Raw genomic sequence first — 17,831 nt, forward strand, 5'->3', positions numbered from 1 at the left:
AAGTGCGCTTGCGAGTATTTACTCTCCAGGGCACGTTACTGTGACTGGGCCATTATCAGCAATAGCTACAGGCACCATCAGAGACAACCCCAGCAATGGGAGACACGGGAGGGAAATGCCAACAGGGCTTTTACCACCATTTTTCAGGAGGAACTGCAATCTGGAGCCTTCCTCTGAGGGCAGATGTGGGAATATCAAAGGAGAAGCAGGCGCCTCCTTTACCTCAGTCACCAGACAAAACACCTCCTTGCAGGCAGGTTAGAATATAACATAAAATCTGCCACGGACAAGTTTCCATTGACAGCGAAGAGCTGCCCAGAAATGAGTCACACAGGAACATTTCAGTTAAACCTTCCCCACCCCCACCAGGGGATTTTCAGACAAAAGGGACTCTTTAATTTTTTCTCTCCAGTAAGTATTCATATTTTGATGAGGAAATAAAATTGAAAATCTTTATTTTTCCCTTCTTTTTTTTTCGTTTTGAACAGCTTCTTTCACCACTTGTGTGGAAATGTCAGAAGAAATATCTTAAGGAAACACAAAAGCAACAAAAAGAAAAGGTGCTACAAGAGCTGGGGAGGAAAACAGTTTGTTTCCAGCATACACTATACAAAACACTTCTTTGCAGCCTTCCCTGTCCCCCTTCTTCTTCTGACTCCAAGATGTTGCCCACTTCATATCTTTGCCAAGAAACACCTGCCCTGAGCAAAGCCTTCTTCAGCCTCTGGGTGCAGTGGGATGCTGTTACCCTTTCCTCAGTGCTTGACTCCATCTCTTGTGGAGAAAAGACAGACAGGGTCCACCAAGCTGAGTTATAGCAAGTTTCATTGTCATGGCTGATCTCCCATGTACAGCTGAAACTCAGCACCATTTTCTTCAATACTCTTGGTACTGCTAGTGGGGACTGATCCAAGAGCTGGTGCCTGCATCACACAAAATACCACCACCACTGCTGCTCAGTGGTGGTCCCATGTACAGCCAGACTCAGCCTCTGTGGACTGCAAAGGCCTACCACACCTTTCCCTTGGCTGGCTGGTCTCTTTTGCATTTGGTCTCAATTTCAAGAAGTGCTGAAGTCACTGTGCTGAAGAGTGAACCAAATGGCTGAAGTCCCTGGAAAGTTTTCCAGTTATAGCATGAGTACCAACAGAAACATTAAGAAAAGTTTCCTGACTATTAAACAATCAGGGGAAAATATACCGGTTATGCAAAGCTTATCTGCATGGAAATGGGGAGGGGAACTGCATTCATCAGTGAGAAATATCCAGCAGCAGGGATTATTGTTTCTGAGTATAAAGCAGTAAGCAGAGGTGATGTAGGATGGGAAGTTCGGCTCTACCAAGTGCCTGATGTCCAGCCTCTGGTGTTTTTCCCTCACACTTTGGACTCACAGCTCTGATTCCTTTCATGAAGTGCATGTATCCTTGTCTAAATCTCACAAACAAAATTCTTCCCTATTTCATACATCTCCTTTGATAAACCAGAACAACTGGTTGCACTTTCAGGAACAGTTTTTAAAATAGATATTTCATTTAGGCTTAGAGAAGATACTGGCCATAATGGGACCAAAATTAATCCCCAAAGAGAGAAAAAAGAGACGATGACACAATTTGCTGGATAATATGGGAATGTTTGTCCTTTGCTTTGTTAGTACCATTGCTGAAGGCATTAAAAATGCCTGTGAGTGCTTAGGACAAAAGGTCACATGAAAGACATCTCCAGTGCTTTCAAATGAGCTTTCTCTCCTGAGGTGGTTTGGCTATGTCTACAGCATGTGACACAACGGAAGGGAGAGCTAGTTTTCTGGGAAAACAACCCTCAAACACAACTGCTATGAGTCAGGGGCCAGTGCTTGCTTGGTGTGTCTAGACAGCGAGCAAAATCAGTGAACGCAGCAAAGTGGCTGCGTGTGGAAACCTATTCAAACACTGCTCTTTTCCATCCTCATAAGGGGCAGAAGAACTGCACTCACCTTCCAGCTAACAGTAGAAGTGCACCTTGTCACAGCACACCATGTCGCCTCCAAGACTGGCTCCATCCAAGCAGAAATTAAGGCTGTAAGATCTCTCTCTAGCAAAGGAAAGGTCAGTTACACCCTTGGGTCCACAGATTTCTGTATCACAAAGGGAATGTTAATGCAGAGGAGACAAGTCTCACTTGAAAACCTTTTCTGTTTTTAAAATGTAAAACAATGATAGGCTGGACCAGAAACTTTGTTCTGAGTTTCAGTTAGTCATTTGATTTCATCCTCTCTTTTTTTGGGCCAGAATCTCCTGTAGACTGAGATGTACCCACCAGAGAGCTAACATTAGGTTACCCAATGGGCAATAGCTATTTGTTGACTGATGGACATCCTTTCCATCCTTTAACATTACATCTCCACCATCAGCTGAATGATAAAGAGGCAGCTGTAATGGAAATACTCAATTGGGTTTTGCAGACCAAAAAGGAAGATATTCTAATCTGAAAGAAATAACTTCCACTTAATTATAACCATCAAATGTTTCCACCAGAAGCAAAGCAGAAAGCAAATCTAACTCAAAGCAGCAAGATCAGCTAGTCTCAAAGCAGGGCTGCTATTTAAGAAGCTGTGGGCACCAAAAATAGCAACAAAGTGGACTGCCACTTACAGGATCTGGGTTCATACCTCAGCCTCTCGCCTCGCCACCTCTAGTGGGTTCCTGATGCTCTCTGAGCCACCATCCCCCCCTCTGAATGGGAAGATGGAGATTCACTAAACCCCATGTCACAGAAAGCAGACCCAGAGATGTTGTAAAAGGCACTCAGGTTTCATTCAAAAAAAAAATTGTGAGCCTCATCGCTGGAGAGAAAGCTTTGAAATTGTGAATGGAAATTGTGAATGGAAAGGCAAAAATAAAAGAACTAAATATATTTTTTAATCTCATGCTTCGTAAAATCAATTTCAGGTCAGGAGCAAACAGTCAGGAGGGAGCTGTCTCATTATTTCATTATTGCTGGCTATTCTGGCATGACACTTCCTCTTCCTTGCGGCTTTGGTTGAAGGTCTCTCAGGCAAGGAACATGTTTTATTCCATGAACGTTCAGCACCAGTCCCAGAAGGAACAGGAATCACTTTGAACCACTGGCATTGAGTGTACCTGGCTTTTCTGCATCAATTTATCCACACTGCACTTCACTGGAAGGATGTAAAAGGTCCCAGCCCAGCGTTTGTCTCCCAACACACAGAGATGTAAAGCAGGGAATATATTCTGGCTGATTCTCTGATTTGCAGCCTGCAAAGCTGAGCTTTTCCAGAGGCAACTGTCACAGTTTTGCCAAGGAGTCCTCAGGCAGATGTGCTGCTGATTCAGGAAATGTCTGACTGTGGGCATTTTATGGGCACTGCAGAGTGTTTACTAAAGCCAGCAAAGCTCAGCAGCCGAGCCAAACTCAGCCCTCTGCAGGCCCTTTTGTGGGGTATGAGGAGCTGGATAGGATAGAGGTCTAGCACATTTGCTGGCTTTCCTTGAGGATTAGGGCAGCTCTTCCAGTGTGTCCCTCTGGCAGCCTCCAGGCTACTCCTAAAGGACTCATGTGGAGGTAGTCCTGCCTCTGCCACAGACACCTGGCACAGCTGGACATCAAAAGGAGGATGAACAGTCTTGTGACATAGACCTGGACAAAATGACACTTCACTGTAAGGCTGGCATCACACCTGGAGCTGAAATGTCCTTGTGAGATGGAGCCCATGACACAGCCTGGCCTGCACTGGGGAGAAGATATTGTAGGAGAAAAGCAAAACGTCCCTTGTTCTGAGGAGGCCAAGTGGTCACATAGGAACATCAAGACATTTGGGGCAATCCAAATCCAGACCTGAGGGTGCAGCTCCCAGCGACTCAAAAGAGAATTGCTGCCTCAGATGAGGAGGTGAATTCAGTCTTACCATCACTGAACAACAAAATCAAAAACCTTTATTAGTGATAAAAAGTTCATTAAGTTCCCCTGCAGCACCATCTAGGCCTCTGTCTTCCTTTAGTGGCTGTTTGAAGAACTCTGAGTTTGCCACTGTGGCCAGCCAGGACCAGGCATCAGGATCTCCATGGTGTTGGACATCTGTGGAGAAAGCACATTGTGAAAGTGGTGAGTTGTGGCAAAAGCTAGAAAATGCCACAACCGAAAAACAAGCACAAGACACTAGCTCAGGACTATGCAAAAATAGTAGACCGTTTCATAAGGCACTCACATAGACAGACAAATTAAGCCTGCTCTCCAGACAGCTCTAGCTAGATCTGTCTTGCAAGGGCTTGACTTTTCCACCTTAACACTGGGCCCTTAGTAAACTTTTTTTTCTGTGCATTGTATATAGAAAATACAGCCACCCACACGCACCCCATCTCAGAAGTAAGAGAATCCCAGTGTTGAGTGAGTGCAGGCACTTACAGGCTGACACGGTGTCCCTGCTGCAATCACAAGGGTCTCTTTATAGATCGATTCTCCGAGCACGCAAGGCCTGGACCAGTCTAACCGAATCAGTGGAGAAAAATAAACATCCTTCTCTTGGAAGTGCCTAACACAATTTCATTAAGCCAGACTATGGCTGCAAAGGAGCCGGATGTGTATTTATTGAATTGAGTCCGAAGAGAATAAAGGGGAAAAAGAAGCCCCTGGCAGTTATGGCGAGGGGGATTTAGGGAAACAAAACAAAGCAAGAACTCCCCCCTACTCAAATCCTAACACTAAAAAAAGAAACTACAAAGTAATTTTTAAATGTGATTTCCATAGAGGGTAATGTGAACATGCTGCGGTTTTAAAACAATTAAATGAAGAAAGGTGCGTTTTGGAAAGAGGGGGTATAAGAATTATTAGCATGTTTCCAAGCAGCAGTATTCCTGTGCATTTTACAGTACACTTTGGACACTGGCCTACCTCCGAGGTGGAGTGTGAACATAAAACATTTCCCCAATTGTTTTCCCCGCTCAGATGCAGCGATGCTAAACGGCTGTGAAGCGATTCACAGGCAGCATTCCCTGGCCTGGCTTTTACTCACAGTGGCAGGGTGATGGGGTTTAGAGCTAATTAAGAAATGAAAATTGACTCTTTACTCCACACGTTTAACCACCTCCCCCTGCTCCCAATCCCTCCCAGGGAAGGGGTTTCTATTTTAAGGTATTTCAGATCAACCCCATGTTCACTCTTTTGTGCTTTTTTTGTCTTTTTTTTCTTACTGGAAGTGGCTCTGGCGTGACTATTTAAAATGTTTCAGTTACCAAAAAACAGCTTGCAGTAAAAAAATCACATTGACTCCTCTGATAATGCTTCTTACAATATCTCTCCTCCCGCAAGTGCTCATAGTGATGCAACATTTCTTTTAACCAAAATGACCCTAAGGTCTTACCTAGTCCCTCCAAAAGAGGTCCTCAACTAGAGATGCATTAGAAACATCACCATGCTCTACTTGAGAGACACAGAAAACATGCCCAGTAGTGACTGAAGGACACGGAAAAGCTTTATTGGTGATCAGGACAGCAATATAGCAACAGCAATTATAGCAATAAAAAACATTTTGTAGGTATTTTTATTCTGGAATAAAGGTGCAATTTTGGCTTTTAGCATGTATCTCTAGTAAGAAACAATAAAAGGCAAAATAAACTAATGGAAGGAAATATAAAAGGTACCCAATCAGGTATAATGGAGCATAAATTAAGAAAAGGACTATGTAAGGAGCACATAGAAGAGAAGAGGTGCAGGCAGGGATGTGCCCATGCCGTGGTGCTGATTCCCTCCTGGAAGAGTTCAGCAGATGCTTTCCTTAGGTCCTCCAAGTCACTCCTCCGTATGGCAGAGCAATTGCCCCCTGCCTGGTTGTCCCAAACCTGCATGGGCTGCAGGAGCTGATGTCACAAGAAGCCATGACACAAAAAGCATCTCTAACAAGTATGACTATCTCAGTCTACTTTTAATATCACCAACATCCCTTCCACAGGTCAGGAGTATCACATTACATAATCCTTCTGGTGAGAGAAGTGGGAAGGAGGACAGAAGGGCCTCTTAAGAACATTTTCACTGGGCTATAAATACTGATGAAGCAGGCTGCCTTCCCATCCTGATATTTCACAAAGCTTCTCCAAAAGCAGGAATCCACACGTGGGAACAGCCTGCTCCGGCTCGGTGCCAGGCTATGCTGTCCCTGCACCCTTGAGGACCCTTCTGCAGGCAGAAAAGGCTTGTTGTAGCCCAGGAGCTTTGCAAAGCTGGGTGAGTAGATTTGCCATGCGTTGTTGGCCTGGGGTGGTGGGGCCTGGGGTGTGTGAGGGGCAGGTATCATGCCTACTTATCTGGGCAGATCTGGCAGTGCCAGTGCCCCCTGCTCAATGCAGAGATAAAGCAGTAGAAACCTCTTATGCTTTGCTGCTCAAAGCGTGGAAGCTAAACTCTAATGCAATGCAGTTGTTTCTTTTTTTAAACAAAAGTTAAAAACAAAGAAAAGGGCAAGAAAAGCAGAAAAAATACAGTCAGCAGCACCTGGTTATTAACACAATCCATGGGGTATGGAATCTGATACCCGCTGCCTTTATCAGCTCAGGGTTCGACAAGTAAAAGTAGTAGATTATGGTCTATTTTCAAAGCCCTTTTAACATGCAGACAACTGCAAAGCTGAATACTCCAGTCTCAGCCTTATTAAAGGCTATTTTCATAACCATAAACTAACAGAGCAATGTCTCATTTTATAATTAATACATATTGTTATTAATAGATTTAAACAAAGCTGGCTTTCATTCCTTTATTTAGTGGTGCATTTGGTGAAGCACTTAAAGGGGGCCATTCCAGTGTACACATATAACTGTTTTAATTACATCCTGTGAATTTATTTTTCCAGGGAGAAATATTTCTCAGGGAAAATGTCTATAAAAGTAACTTTAGAAGCAATGTAATTTTGTGTGTGTTTCCTATAGGAAATCTGTTTAGTTTAAGTCCCAGGTTCTAACACTCTCTTTTATGCAGCAGTGTGACCTGAAGAATGATGCTGACAGCTGTATTAAATCCTAGTATCTCTTCTGAAATGAAATTGCTAATGGATTTGCAAGTTGTATCTTGACAGGACTACACTTCCTCCCTCTTGACTGATCTTGTCTGCAGGATGACTCCTTCACAGCCCCCAAAAAGGAGGCACCTTACATTAATGGACACTCCAGGCATTGATTTATGTGTACACATTGGTGTTGCATGCACAGGCTTGACTTTAGTTTCCCAGATAGAAGAGCAAAATTTTTATGCATTTCACAGTCATCAAAGAGCTAGTTCCCAAGAAGTGTATCCTCCAGAGAGGGTTTTGATCAGACTTGAGAGTTTATTTTTTCCCCCAGGAAGTGACATAGAGAGCTGGAAACTCCAGCCCACAGTCTCTTTTTCACCCTTAAATTCCTCATTTCTGGGGCCTGCATATATCGTTTCATATTCTACCATCAAGTCCTGATCTTGAGGACTTAACCATGTTAATTGTTAACCTTACATGCTTAGCTTAGCTTTGTCAGAAATGTCCCCCTTCTCCCTTTTCCTCTCCTCCATTTAACTAAGAGAAGTACATGTAGCAAGGGTTCTTTCAAGTAGGTTTGATCCGCTCACAGTGAATTCATTCAGCTCTTTCTGCTATGAGGTTTTGTTCACCTTGCAAATTACATCGTTCCAGAACACAGAGGAAAAGGATTGGGTTATTAGATATAGGAAAAAATATATAAAGAAACTAGCTTTCTCCGTATGCAGGGTAGGGTGGATCAGCCTTACCAGCCGTGAAAACCCATCCTGGTTGCTTGCGCATTGAGGTGATGGGTTATTTTCAAGGTTCAGCTGAGACAGATAGGGCGTTACCACAAATTAGTCTGTAAAGACCATTTTTTACCTCCATGGAAGTGAACCTTTCAACACCATGAAATGTGGAGTGGCATTTTACACTGTCAAATACACTTATGAAACCTGTAGAATACCCTATAGGCTAAGAACACAGGAGGAGAAAGACAATCATACCTTATCATGTTAGAAAGCAAGTCTCCAACACGTGGAGAGATTAGTCATTATTAGCCACTATTAATTCCACTCTGTTATTCTTACTAATCTCTATTTGCACTATTGCCAGACCTAGCTCCATTGTGTTACAGCATGTACAAATACGGTGCTATAAACTGCTACTCACTTGAATTGAAGTGATGGAAGACAGTTGACCTGCTCCAGATGACAGAAATCTGTTGCAGAACTGGAGAAGAATCCAACATCCCAGTGCAGTGAATGTAACCGCATTCCCATGGCATTACTCCTATTGCTTTGATCTGCAAGACTTTGGCAGGACTTTATGTCTGATCTAAATTTATCTGGATTTTGGACTAACCAGGATGGAGCTGTGTAAATCAGCAGCCGAACTGAGTGGTGTCACATAAAAAAGTCTCATCTGCTCCTACTTAGGTCTAAGAAAAACTGGATGGCGGACCTGAAGTCATCTTGTAAGGCTGCATCTTCACCATAGGAGGTACTGAAGTAATGGCTATGACCAGAAAGTATCAACTTACCTAATTAACTCCTAACAGTCAAAGAGAATGGAAGATACTGTGTCAAGCAGATGAAATGGAGGACAGCAAGGCACGCAGTTCCTAAACACTTTCCAGTGGGATTGGTTTGAAGGAAAAAGCTGAGCTTGGAGCCAAGGAATGAATAAACGGCCTGGAGCTCTCCAGATCCCCGAGGGATGTGAGGGCCAAGGCTGAAATGGAAAGACATCCCATCCCCCTGCAGCAGGTTTCATACTGACCTCAGAGGGATGCTAGAGGTTCATGCTTTCTGGGAAAGTCTTTTTGCCAGGCTTGGGGGCACAAAGAGAAATTCCACTGGTGGGACAGCTCCTTGTCCAATGGATGCTCTGCTACCTCTGCCTGGGCCTCAAATAAGAACAACCACTCTGGGTCAAAATGAGATGGTAGAACCAGGCCCTGCTTGGAAAGGCTGGTGAGGAAACCTCAGCTTCGTGGGGACTGAAGACAAAGTTGAGAGGGGTCTCTGTGACTTCACAGGTAAAAATAGATTCCTTTATCTCATTAGCACATAGGAAAATCTGCTTCTTCAGGAAGAAGGCAACCTTGCATTTCTTTTTTTTGCTAGTAAAGACAAGATTCCAGCTTTCGCTCTCGTGCATGCTGTGCTCATTTATGAATTTGTTCATGCCTTGTCTATTGGAGACTCAAAAGAACCCCTAAATCTCAAATTCTCTTTCCATTGTTGCTCGCCAAAGCAAACTGTAGTCTACAATCCAGAAACTTGGTTACATGCCTACAGACAGGACTTTGCTGTTCAGTGGAGGAATACCCTGCAGACTCCTACAGAGCCCATGGTCTCCAGGACCAACAGTCTTGGTTGCTGGACTTTCCAGGAAGTTGCGAGTGCACTCCTCTTTACTGGAGCAGGGAATGTAGGCTGCACCCATGCTCCCACAGGAAGATTTACAGAGAGAGGAACACCTTTAACCAGCTTCCTCTGCAGCTTGTTAAAAGATTTATTGCCTGACATGAAAAGAAAAAGGACAAAGTGCTGCAGGTTGCAACTCTACATCTTGGTTGAGGTCTTCTTTAGTGGTTTCCATGCACCAAATCATTCAGGCAACAGGCAAGTTCTCCAGGGCTGGTATGCCACTCCTGGCTCTTCTGACAAGGCAAGGATACTCACCACCTCTGCCACCTGGGAGAGAGGAGAAGTTAAGAGTTTGATCTCCTATAACCCATGCTGGTCTCTCCAGCTTCTGGCTTGCCTCTCTTCTTTGTTCCTGTCCCTGGGCAATGACCATCTTGTCACAGTGCTGGGAATTAGGTCATTTCCTTCCCCACTTCTCTCCAAGGGGTTTTAATTAGCATTGCCATTGTACTCCTTAATTTGACTGTATTCCTGGCTTCCAGTTTAAGCCATTTTTTTTTCTTGCTATGAGCCCTTTAAGACACAGCTGTAAAACTCTACAGACCATATATCATAACACTTCATAATCACACTTACATTTTAGTAACACAACAGAAATCAGCTCATTCCTAACAACCAAGATCCTAAAAGCAGTACCTGAGCACACATTAATAACAAAGCTGGGAGTGAGGTGTTAAGCTAGAGCAACAATGTCCCCCGCAGCTAACCTCAGCAGCCCTCTGGGAGGACCCCAGTGGGCTGAGGCCAAATAGAATGGAGTCAGACAACTCCTTCATCGGAACAGGCATGGTACATCTCATTCCCTGGCAGGTCCTTGCTGAGCAACATCAGCTCTACGCAAAGCTGGACAGTCTTCAGTTGTGTGTTTTGTCAGCGGGGCTCCATGGCTAACCATTGGGATGAACTAGGTTCCCCAAGGCAAGGTGCTGGGGTCCTGCCTTTCTGTCAAGGACACATGAAAAAAGAATGAAACGACACAATATCCCAGTACAGAAAATGGTGTTAAGTATCCTGGCCACCTTTATGGCATATACACACACATGGAGGCACATTCATCCACAGAAAGGGGACTTTCACTTACTGAACATTTCACTAATTGAACAAGCAAATGTATTTTCTTATTTATTTTTACTGAATCCTCCCAGAAGAGGTGTTTCTTGATTTCAAAGGCCCCCAACTCCAGTAGAAACAGTCACAGAATGACAGAATGGTTGAGGTTGGAAGGGACCTTTAGAGATCCTCTAGTCCAACCCCCTCCTGCTTAAGCAGAGTCACCTAAAGAAGGCTGCCCAGGACCATGTCCAGATGACTTTTGAACATCTCCAAGGATGGAGACTCCACAACTGCTCTGGGCAACCTGTTCCAGTGCTCCGCTACCCTCACAGTCATAACAAAGAGGACAACATGACAGCTGTACGCTCTGCTCAAACCATCCAGTCAACAGGGTCCCCCTCCTGCCTTGGGTTTGCACAGTGCCTTGCACAACAACGCACTGATGCAATTAGTCCTTGTAGTTATGATGACTCCAACAATGGCTGTAAAGCCTTCCCTCCTGATCTGAGTCATCCTCCCTTTCACATCTAAAGACCTCCAGATTCAACGTGACTTTGTTCTCTCCAGGACCTTATTCCCACCTTCAGCAGTACATCCACTAGTTTTCACAGCAAAGAGCAGTAATCCTGGCTCTCAGTTAGTGCCAGCCCTTCCTCCTCCTCACAACATACTGCAGCACAGCACTGGTAAGCTTTTCCTTCTGGCTGCATGTTTAAGGCTCTGATCCAACACTAGGAGAAATCTGCAGAACACTCGCTATTGACTTGAGCAGGTTTTGGATCAGGTGCTGCATGTAAGTTTTGTCCGAGCCAGATATACCAATCACTGGGGTGTAGTTTTTGAGACTGAGTTTAAAAACTGAAACCCAGGCCTGGATTTGGCTCCTCTGCTGACCTTTCAGAAAACCTCTTCTCATTTTGCTTGGCTTCTTTACTGGTTCTGGAGCCGCCTGTGGGTTTGGTAGCTGTTCAGGTTACTTGATGATAGCCTGTTCTTGTACCTCTGCCTTTCAAGAAGAGTTCACTCCTGGATTTATAACAGGTTTTTGGTAGCACCTTCTGTACTTAAATCTGTAAAATCATTTCAGTTTAACCACCTGTTTTCACACATTCATAATTTCATAAAGCATCCACCTTTTGGGATAAAATTTTCCATGCTTCAGCTCTTGCCCAAGGCCCTTTTTTTTCTTTAAATAAAATTCCAAAAAAAAAAAAAAAAGAAGTTTGGTTCAAATCCATTCCACATTTCTCAGCTTGGCCTGGGGCAAGAAACTCTCCCCATTCAAAAAAATTCTAACCACACTTCTTGTTGTTGAGAGCTCAAAGGAAAAATCTAGTGCCTGGGAGCTGCCACAAGCACTGGAGGAAGAAGACTGAAGTCTGGCCTTGGACTGAAAACTGTGATCCACCCCAAAGTCTCAAAAATATGGTGCTGCTCATTCCCTCACTTACAGGCCATGGCATGTGCCCAGAGGCAGCCTGATGTAGTTCTGCTAGCTTGCACTGTAGCCCGCAGCAAAGGCAGGGCAGCCCGGAATTAGCACAAGCTGTATAGGGCCACTGTATCCCAGCAATGCACTTGGGGATGGTGGCGTCCTGCAGTCCCCTCTCCACCAGCAACACTGATGAGGCCTTGCAGTCCCACCTGGTGTGAGAAGACAACCACAGACCCCTTCCCTGGCATGCTGCCCTGAGGATCCCCTCCTAGGAGGGGCTTCCGCCTGGTTTTTCTGACTCGCAGGGTTGGCATGATGAAGGTAGCTCCTTTGCCAGGAGAGGAAAAAGCCAAGCTGTGACCAAGCCTCTCCAGGCCTGGTCCGACATCTCCTGGAACTAGTGGGAGCTTTACCACCGAAATGGCCTTTCAGTCAGGCTCACCACAGTGCTGTTACTTACGGGACAGATTCAAAGCCCCCTGAAATCAGTAGGAGCCTTTTCAGTGACCTCAGCTATCCGAACAGCTGCGGTTCAAAGGGTTGACAGGGTCTGTGGGAGAAGCCAGCACAGCTTGTAAAATACATGCCAGGTTTTATTTTATTTTTCACTCCCTGCTCTTCAGGACGTCTTAGGAAATGAAATGCAAAGAAATAACACCAGGGCAATACTCAGGCTGTAAGATCAAGCGGTCAAAGTAATCAGGAAATTGTTTAAAAAGAAAAAAAGACCTTACGTTGCTCCAGAAATGTTGTCTCAGCTTCACCAAGCCATTTCTGTTTTCCCCAGTGTTAAAAGTAACATATCACTTGTCTTATTTGAATTTGTCCTCATTTCTATTACCACAGTGCACTGGTCCCAAGCCACCTCCAGGGCCCCAGATATGACAAACAGAACAGTCCCAACCCCAAAGTAGGGGTCTGGCTGGCTCCAAAAACTTTACCTTTGCTATTCCTGCCCTGTACAGGCTGTCCCGAAGAGTTGCCCTACTTGTCAGGCCCACAAATGAACTTCTGACGGCACAATTCATTCTCTCGTTCAAAGCCCTGGCTTGGAAAGCCAGACGTCCAACTTGCAACTACCAAAAGAAAAGGACATGGGAGAAAGGGAGCCTTGTTATCGATGTTGGAATGGAAAGAAGTGCTGAGAGACAGGAGCATTCATGGACCACACACTAAGGCTGGGGCGCAGCACAGAACTGCCTGCAAAGTTCCTGTGTCCCAGCCAACCCATCAGACCATCCTACCTCCAAACCTAAAGACACAACACAGCAGAGCAAGGCTGGCCGAGGCAGCCAGCCTTCCTGCAGTGTGCTTACCTGATGCACATGGTCCCTGGCCTCCTGCTAAAGCTGCTCTCAGGAATCAGGAGGCAGCTTAACCACTCTCCTAAAAGATGGACTGGCACAGTCTTTCAACTTGACAGCAGCTGTACCACCAAGCAACATTGTCTTTTTGGATACCTTTTCTGCCAGGCAAGACAGTGAATTAATGGTGCATTCATTAAACAGCTTCTTCTGCATTTCTCTAAGGATGGCTCAGGCCCACTCCAGGATTTCTGCCTCATGACTCCAGTAATAAGCTGCTCTTCCAAATCCTGAGATTTTGGCTGCCTGTCTTTGATGTCTGCAGAAATGTCAGCCTTCCTGGCCAGATAAAGCCTAGCACTATACCCAGCACCTCTTCTTTTCCTGTTACAGCAAAAAAGTCTCAAGACCTCTAAGATAACCACTTCCAGAGGAGTCACAGCTGATCACAAATAAACATACAGGTGAATGTTGATTAATCATGGTTTTTAAGTCTGGAAACACTCTTGAGAAACTCTGATTGCATCTCCCAAAGCTTTGGAGAAGATACAGCTCAGAAAAGGAAAATTTCTTAAACTGCGCCAGCAGTATCACAATCTGCTAGTGGTCTTTACCACCCACAGATGTCAGAGCAAGCAATAGGACTATCACCAACTGGATGCACCAGTGGTTGAACTTCTCCTCCATCAAAAACTGCTTGACTTTCTGGCTTCCCCAATCAAGAAGTGTGTCTGTAGCCTTGCCAACAAGTCTAAGAGTGTAAAAGAGAGCCAAGCTGCAGGAGACGGTCAGAGCAACTACTGTGACTATATGGAGATGTGGAGGTCCAAAGTAAGCGAGGCAAAGAGATAGCAGGAACACAGCTTAAGTATTTGACATGAGAAAGGGGCCTTTGCACTTGCATAAAACAATTGAGAACATATTTTCTGAGCAGGCTCTGGGAGTGAGCTGGAAGTGAACTCAAGCGGGCATTAGATGCCTCACACAAAACCTCCCCTCTCTTCTCAGCGAATTTCAGCCTTAATTGGGCACTGAAATCTTCACTTAACCCAATGTTTTCCAGAAATGTTGGGGCCTTTAACAGTGCAGCAAAGCCTCCCACTCCCCCAACCCTTTTTCTGCACAGAAGTGCCAGCAGGTGACTGGGACTCAGTCCTGTGTGACCATAAAACCACACTGTTTGCATGAGCTCAGGAAGGACTTAACCCCTTCCAGAGGGGCTCATTCCCTCACAGGCAGTGCTCCAAGCACATCCTCTCCCCTGCATCATGCGGTGGCTTTCCCGTTAAGCCCAGCCACCAGCGGAGCCAGCCCAGACAGCAGCAGATGCAGATGCCGAGGCCAGCAGTGGAAGCTCGTGCACGCCTTTTACTGTGGGCCGCCCCAGCGCAGCGCGGGGCTGTCTCCCCTCCACCGCACTACATTGGAACCAGCTGGATGTCTTCGGGTGGTCCTGTGCTCCAGTTGCTCTCCACAGTTGCATACTGAGAGCCCACAAGCCCCGTGCAAATACAGTACATGATACTTGAGAAAGTGACATTTTAACATAATAACACATTTAATGCACATTCCCACACAGCTTCTGATCACTCCTACCAGCATATATAAAACCCAGCACAATAGAACAGTATTTAGCTGTGTGAGACCCTGGTCTCTCACCCTCCATTTTGGCTTCTGAAGACAAGTATCCTATTAACACAGGCTCTGAGTTTACAGCCCTCAGCCTAACAGAGTTAGACATAAAACCAGCCCTTTCTTGACACTTTTGTGGAATAGGAAAGAAAAGCTGAGATCCAGAGAGCACTAAAACTGGAGGAGAACACCTCTCCTTCCCCCCAAATTACCTGATGGGTGCTGGGCTGCCATGCAAAGTACTAACTAGCCATTGTGAGGGCCATGAATTCCTCCCAGCTCAATGGTTTGCCTCCGGGGCAAGCCACCCCTCAGCTGAGACACCCCTAGAGCCACCAGGACCCCATGGGATGGTGCTGAGGCCATCGAGGGGGCATTTCTTGCACTCCTCTGCCTTGTCCCACTCCACCCGAGCATCGTGAAAGCCACAGCTCCATAACATTGAAAACCTGTTACTATCAGAAAATCTCCCCCCACTCTTTTCCCCTCTCAGCAACTTTCCCTCACTAAGGCCACTCTTTGGCACTGTTGGGTGCTACTTCAAATATGAGAAGCTAGGTCTCTTGGTGCATCCCGCTTTCTTCTCCTGTTGGGACTTTGGACCCATAGTATGCTGTTCGCTGAAGGCCCAAAGTGTTGAGACAGAGGGGTACTTTTATTCAGCTCCTGCCCTGCCAGGAGCAACAAGAAGCATGAATAAAACTCTTAGTGTGACTAGAACAAATAAACCTTCCTGCTACATCAAGCTGCACGCCCCAGGGAAGGGCTATGCATCTTTGGCCAACCTAAATAATATCTATCCCTCCTTGCAGTCCTCTTCTCCTCCCCCTGCAAGTGTAACTTTTCACTGAAGAGACCGGCCTGCAAGAGGTGAGCATAACAGTGAAAACTGCAGAGGATGCTAAACGGAGGACAGGAAGAAAATCCCTCTGGTAAAAACCGCAGAGGAAAATCCAAACACAGTTGGCTTGTACTGCAGAAGACAACACGGTAAGAGACATCTTGAAAGAAAGACAAGTTCTGTATCAGGTGCAAAAGAATTCCAGATCTTACTGATATTTAGGAGGCAGCAATTCTTTCCTCTCCCATCCTTTCCTTCCTCCTCCCGAATCTCTGGAGAGACAATGGACAAAGAGCCAGGTGTGAGTTTGCAGTTCTGACAAGCGCCACAAGGATTTGGTACTGCAGATGTGTGTGTTGCACTAGGCAGTGAATCAGTCAGGATGAGGCCGTGGGTGACCACAAACCAACACAGCTATAAAACCAGTGCAAGCAGGAAACGAGGTCTCAGCTTGTTCCAGCAGAGGCTGGAGTCAGATATGCTATGTGAGAGCTTGCATATGTGAGTCTTGCATAGCTTCACATTTTTCTAAAGTCAGAGCAGCCACTTCCCACTACCTCCTGGTACTTTACAGATACAAGCACCAGTGGGGTGACTAGGCCTTTAGCTATTTCTGTCAATATTGAGGCAAAGTCAAAACTGCTCCATTACAGCATTGCATTCTCAAGTCCGCATATACATTTACCATCACTTACTTTTACAAGCATTTTGTTCCTGTTGCCCAAACTTACAGACTCTATTATCCATGCAAACAAAGGCCATAAGAAAGGAATCCAGCATGGCCTTTTTATATTCACTCTTGTCAGTTGGTTTACTTTCCCTTTCCCCCCTCCATGATGCAAGTTAAGTACACAGTTACACATGCACACGACCACATGTTTGAGCGCTTTGTTAACATCATCCATTGTTTCATCAAGCCTACTCATCTCTAATGTCATTCATCTGATGTCTGGTCATCAGACTCGCAAGATAACTTCAAGATGCTGAAGTAATCATTCTTTGCTCTCTGCATCCTCAGACATTATAGTAGCTGGATACCACATCTCTCATTTCTTTCCCATCTGTCCTTACAACGAGAACTGCATCATGATATCTATGATGGCCAATGAAATCACTCAGGCAGTGTAAAGGGGACCATCTTGGACCCTTTCTCTTCCCACTGCCTCCTCTCCAGGAAAAAAACATGGTGCAAATGGTTATAGAGTAAGCTTGTATTTCTTTAGGAGGATGTGGTGAGAAAATGTCCAGCATTTCTTTGTTTAGGCTGCTTGTTCACAGTCTGTTAACGTCACTTTTGGTTCATACCTGTCTGTTCCTATGCACTGATAATGACACAGTGCCTACCTCAGGTTGATTCCATTTTCCAGCTTTGTAACATGCACTGGAAGTACCTCCAAGATTATTTGAATTGGACAGAAAGACTTCCTCTCTCTCCCTAGGTTAAAGCCAGACCAGCTTGGAACCTCCTGCTCAGAGCAACTACTTCTTATCCAAACAACTTTCTTCCCAGACAGCTCTGCAATACACCATGTATCCCCAGCTCCTCCCAAACACAGCCGACAATTGGTCTCCTGCATCAGCAGACACCGTTCCAAAAAGCAGAGAAACATGAAAGTACAGAAGAAAGTAAGCGCCTCTTGTCACCAGTTTAATCCAATGTAAAGCTGTTAGCCAGAAAACAGTCCCTGTGGCTAGGCTACGAGCCCAGGAATTGAGAGATACTGTGCAGCGCCTTCGCTCTGCTTGCCTGTACCATTTCCCATCCATTTCCTTCTAGACCAGGTCAGTCTTCTGAAACAAAAACAGCTCTGTTAAAATATGTCTTTTCCATTAACCCAATAGAAGTCCTTTCGGTTTATATCACGGTCATGCGGGACTAGGACTGGCTTTTCTGGCCTTTTGAGGAGGGAGGAATTCACGTTCATAATTAGCCTTTCAAACAGGAGCAGTTACACCGGATGGAAACCAAGGGCCATTCCCTTCCAGAGCAATGGAGCTCTAAAGGTGGTTCAGCAGGAGACAGAGAGAAGGCAGGTCCTGGTACACCCTGCGCATGTGGACTATTTTTCAAAGGAAAATGAATTGCCTTGTGCTTCTCTCAACTTGGGGGTTGTATCAGAAAAGCACCACGCCTCAGCACTTGCCCTGCAAACCT

General features: G+C 45.3%; 1 protein-coding gene across 2 annotated transcripts in view; it reads right to left on the reverse strand.

Annotated features, from left to right (window-relative positions):
* Positions 1-3,964: 3,964 nt before the first annotated feature.
* Positions 3,965-17,831, reverse strand: part of TRAF3IP1 (TRAF3 interacting protein 1) — a 71,905-nt gene continuing 58,038 nt past the window's right edge. For both annotated transcript variants that reach the window (XM_067298653.1, XM_067298651.1), the window contains one exon: positions 3,965-4,074. In XM_067298653.1, the coding sequence (XP_067154754.1) occupies positions 4,050-4,074 (25 nt within the window). In that variant the 3' untranslated portion in view covers positions 3,965-4,049. The remainder of the gene's footprint in view (positions 4,075-17,831) is intronic.

Source organism: Apteryx mantelli, chromosome 6 (genome assembly GCF_036417845.1).
Source record: "Apteryx mantelli isolate bAptMan1 chromosome 6, bAptMan1.hap1, whole genome shotgun sequence".
NCBI lineage: Eukaryota > Metazoa > Chordata > Aves > Apterygiformes > Apterygidae > Apteryx > Apteryx mantelli.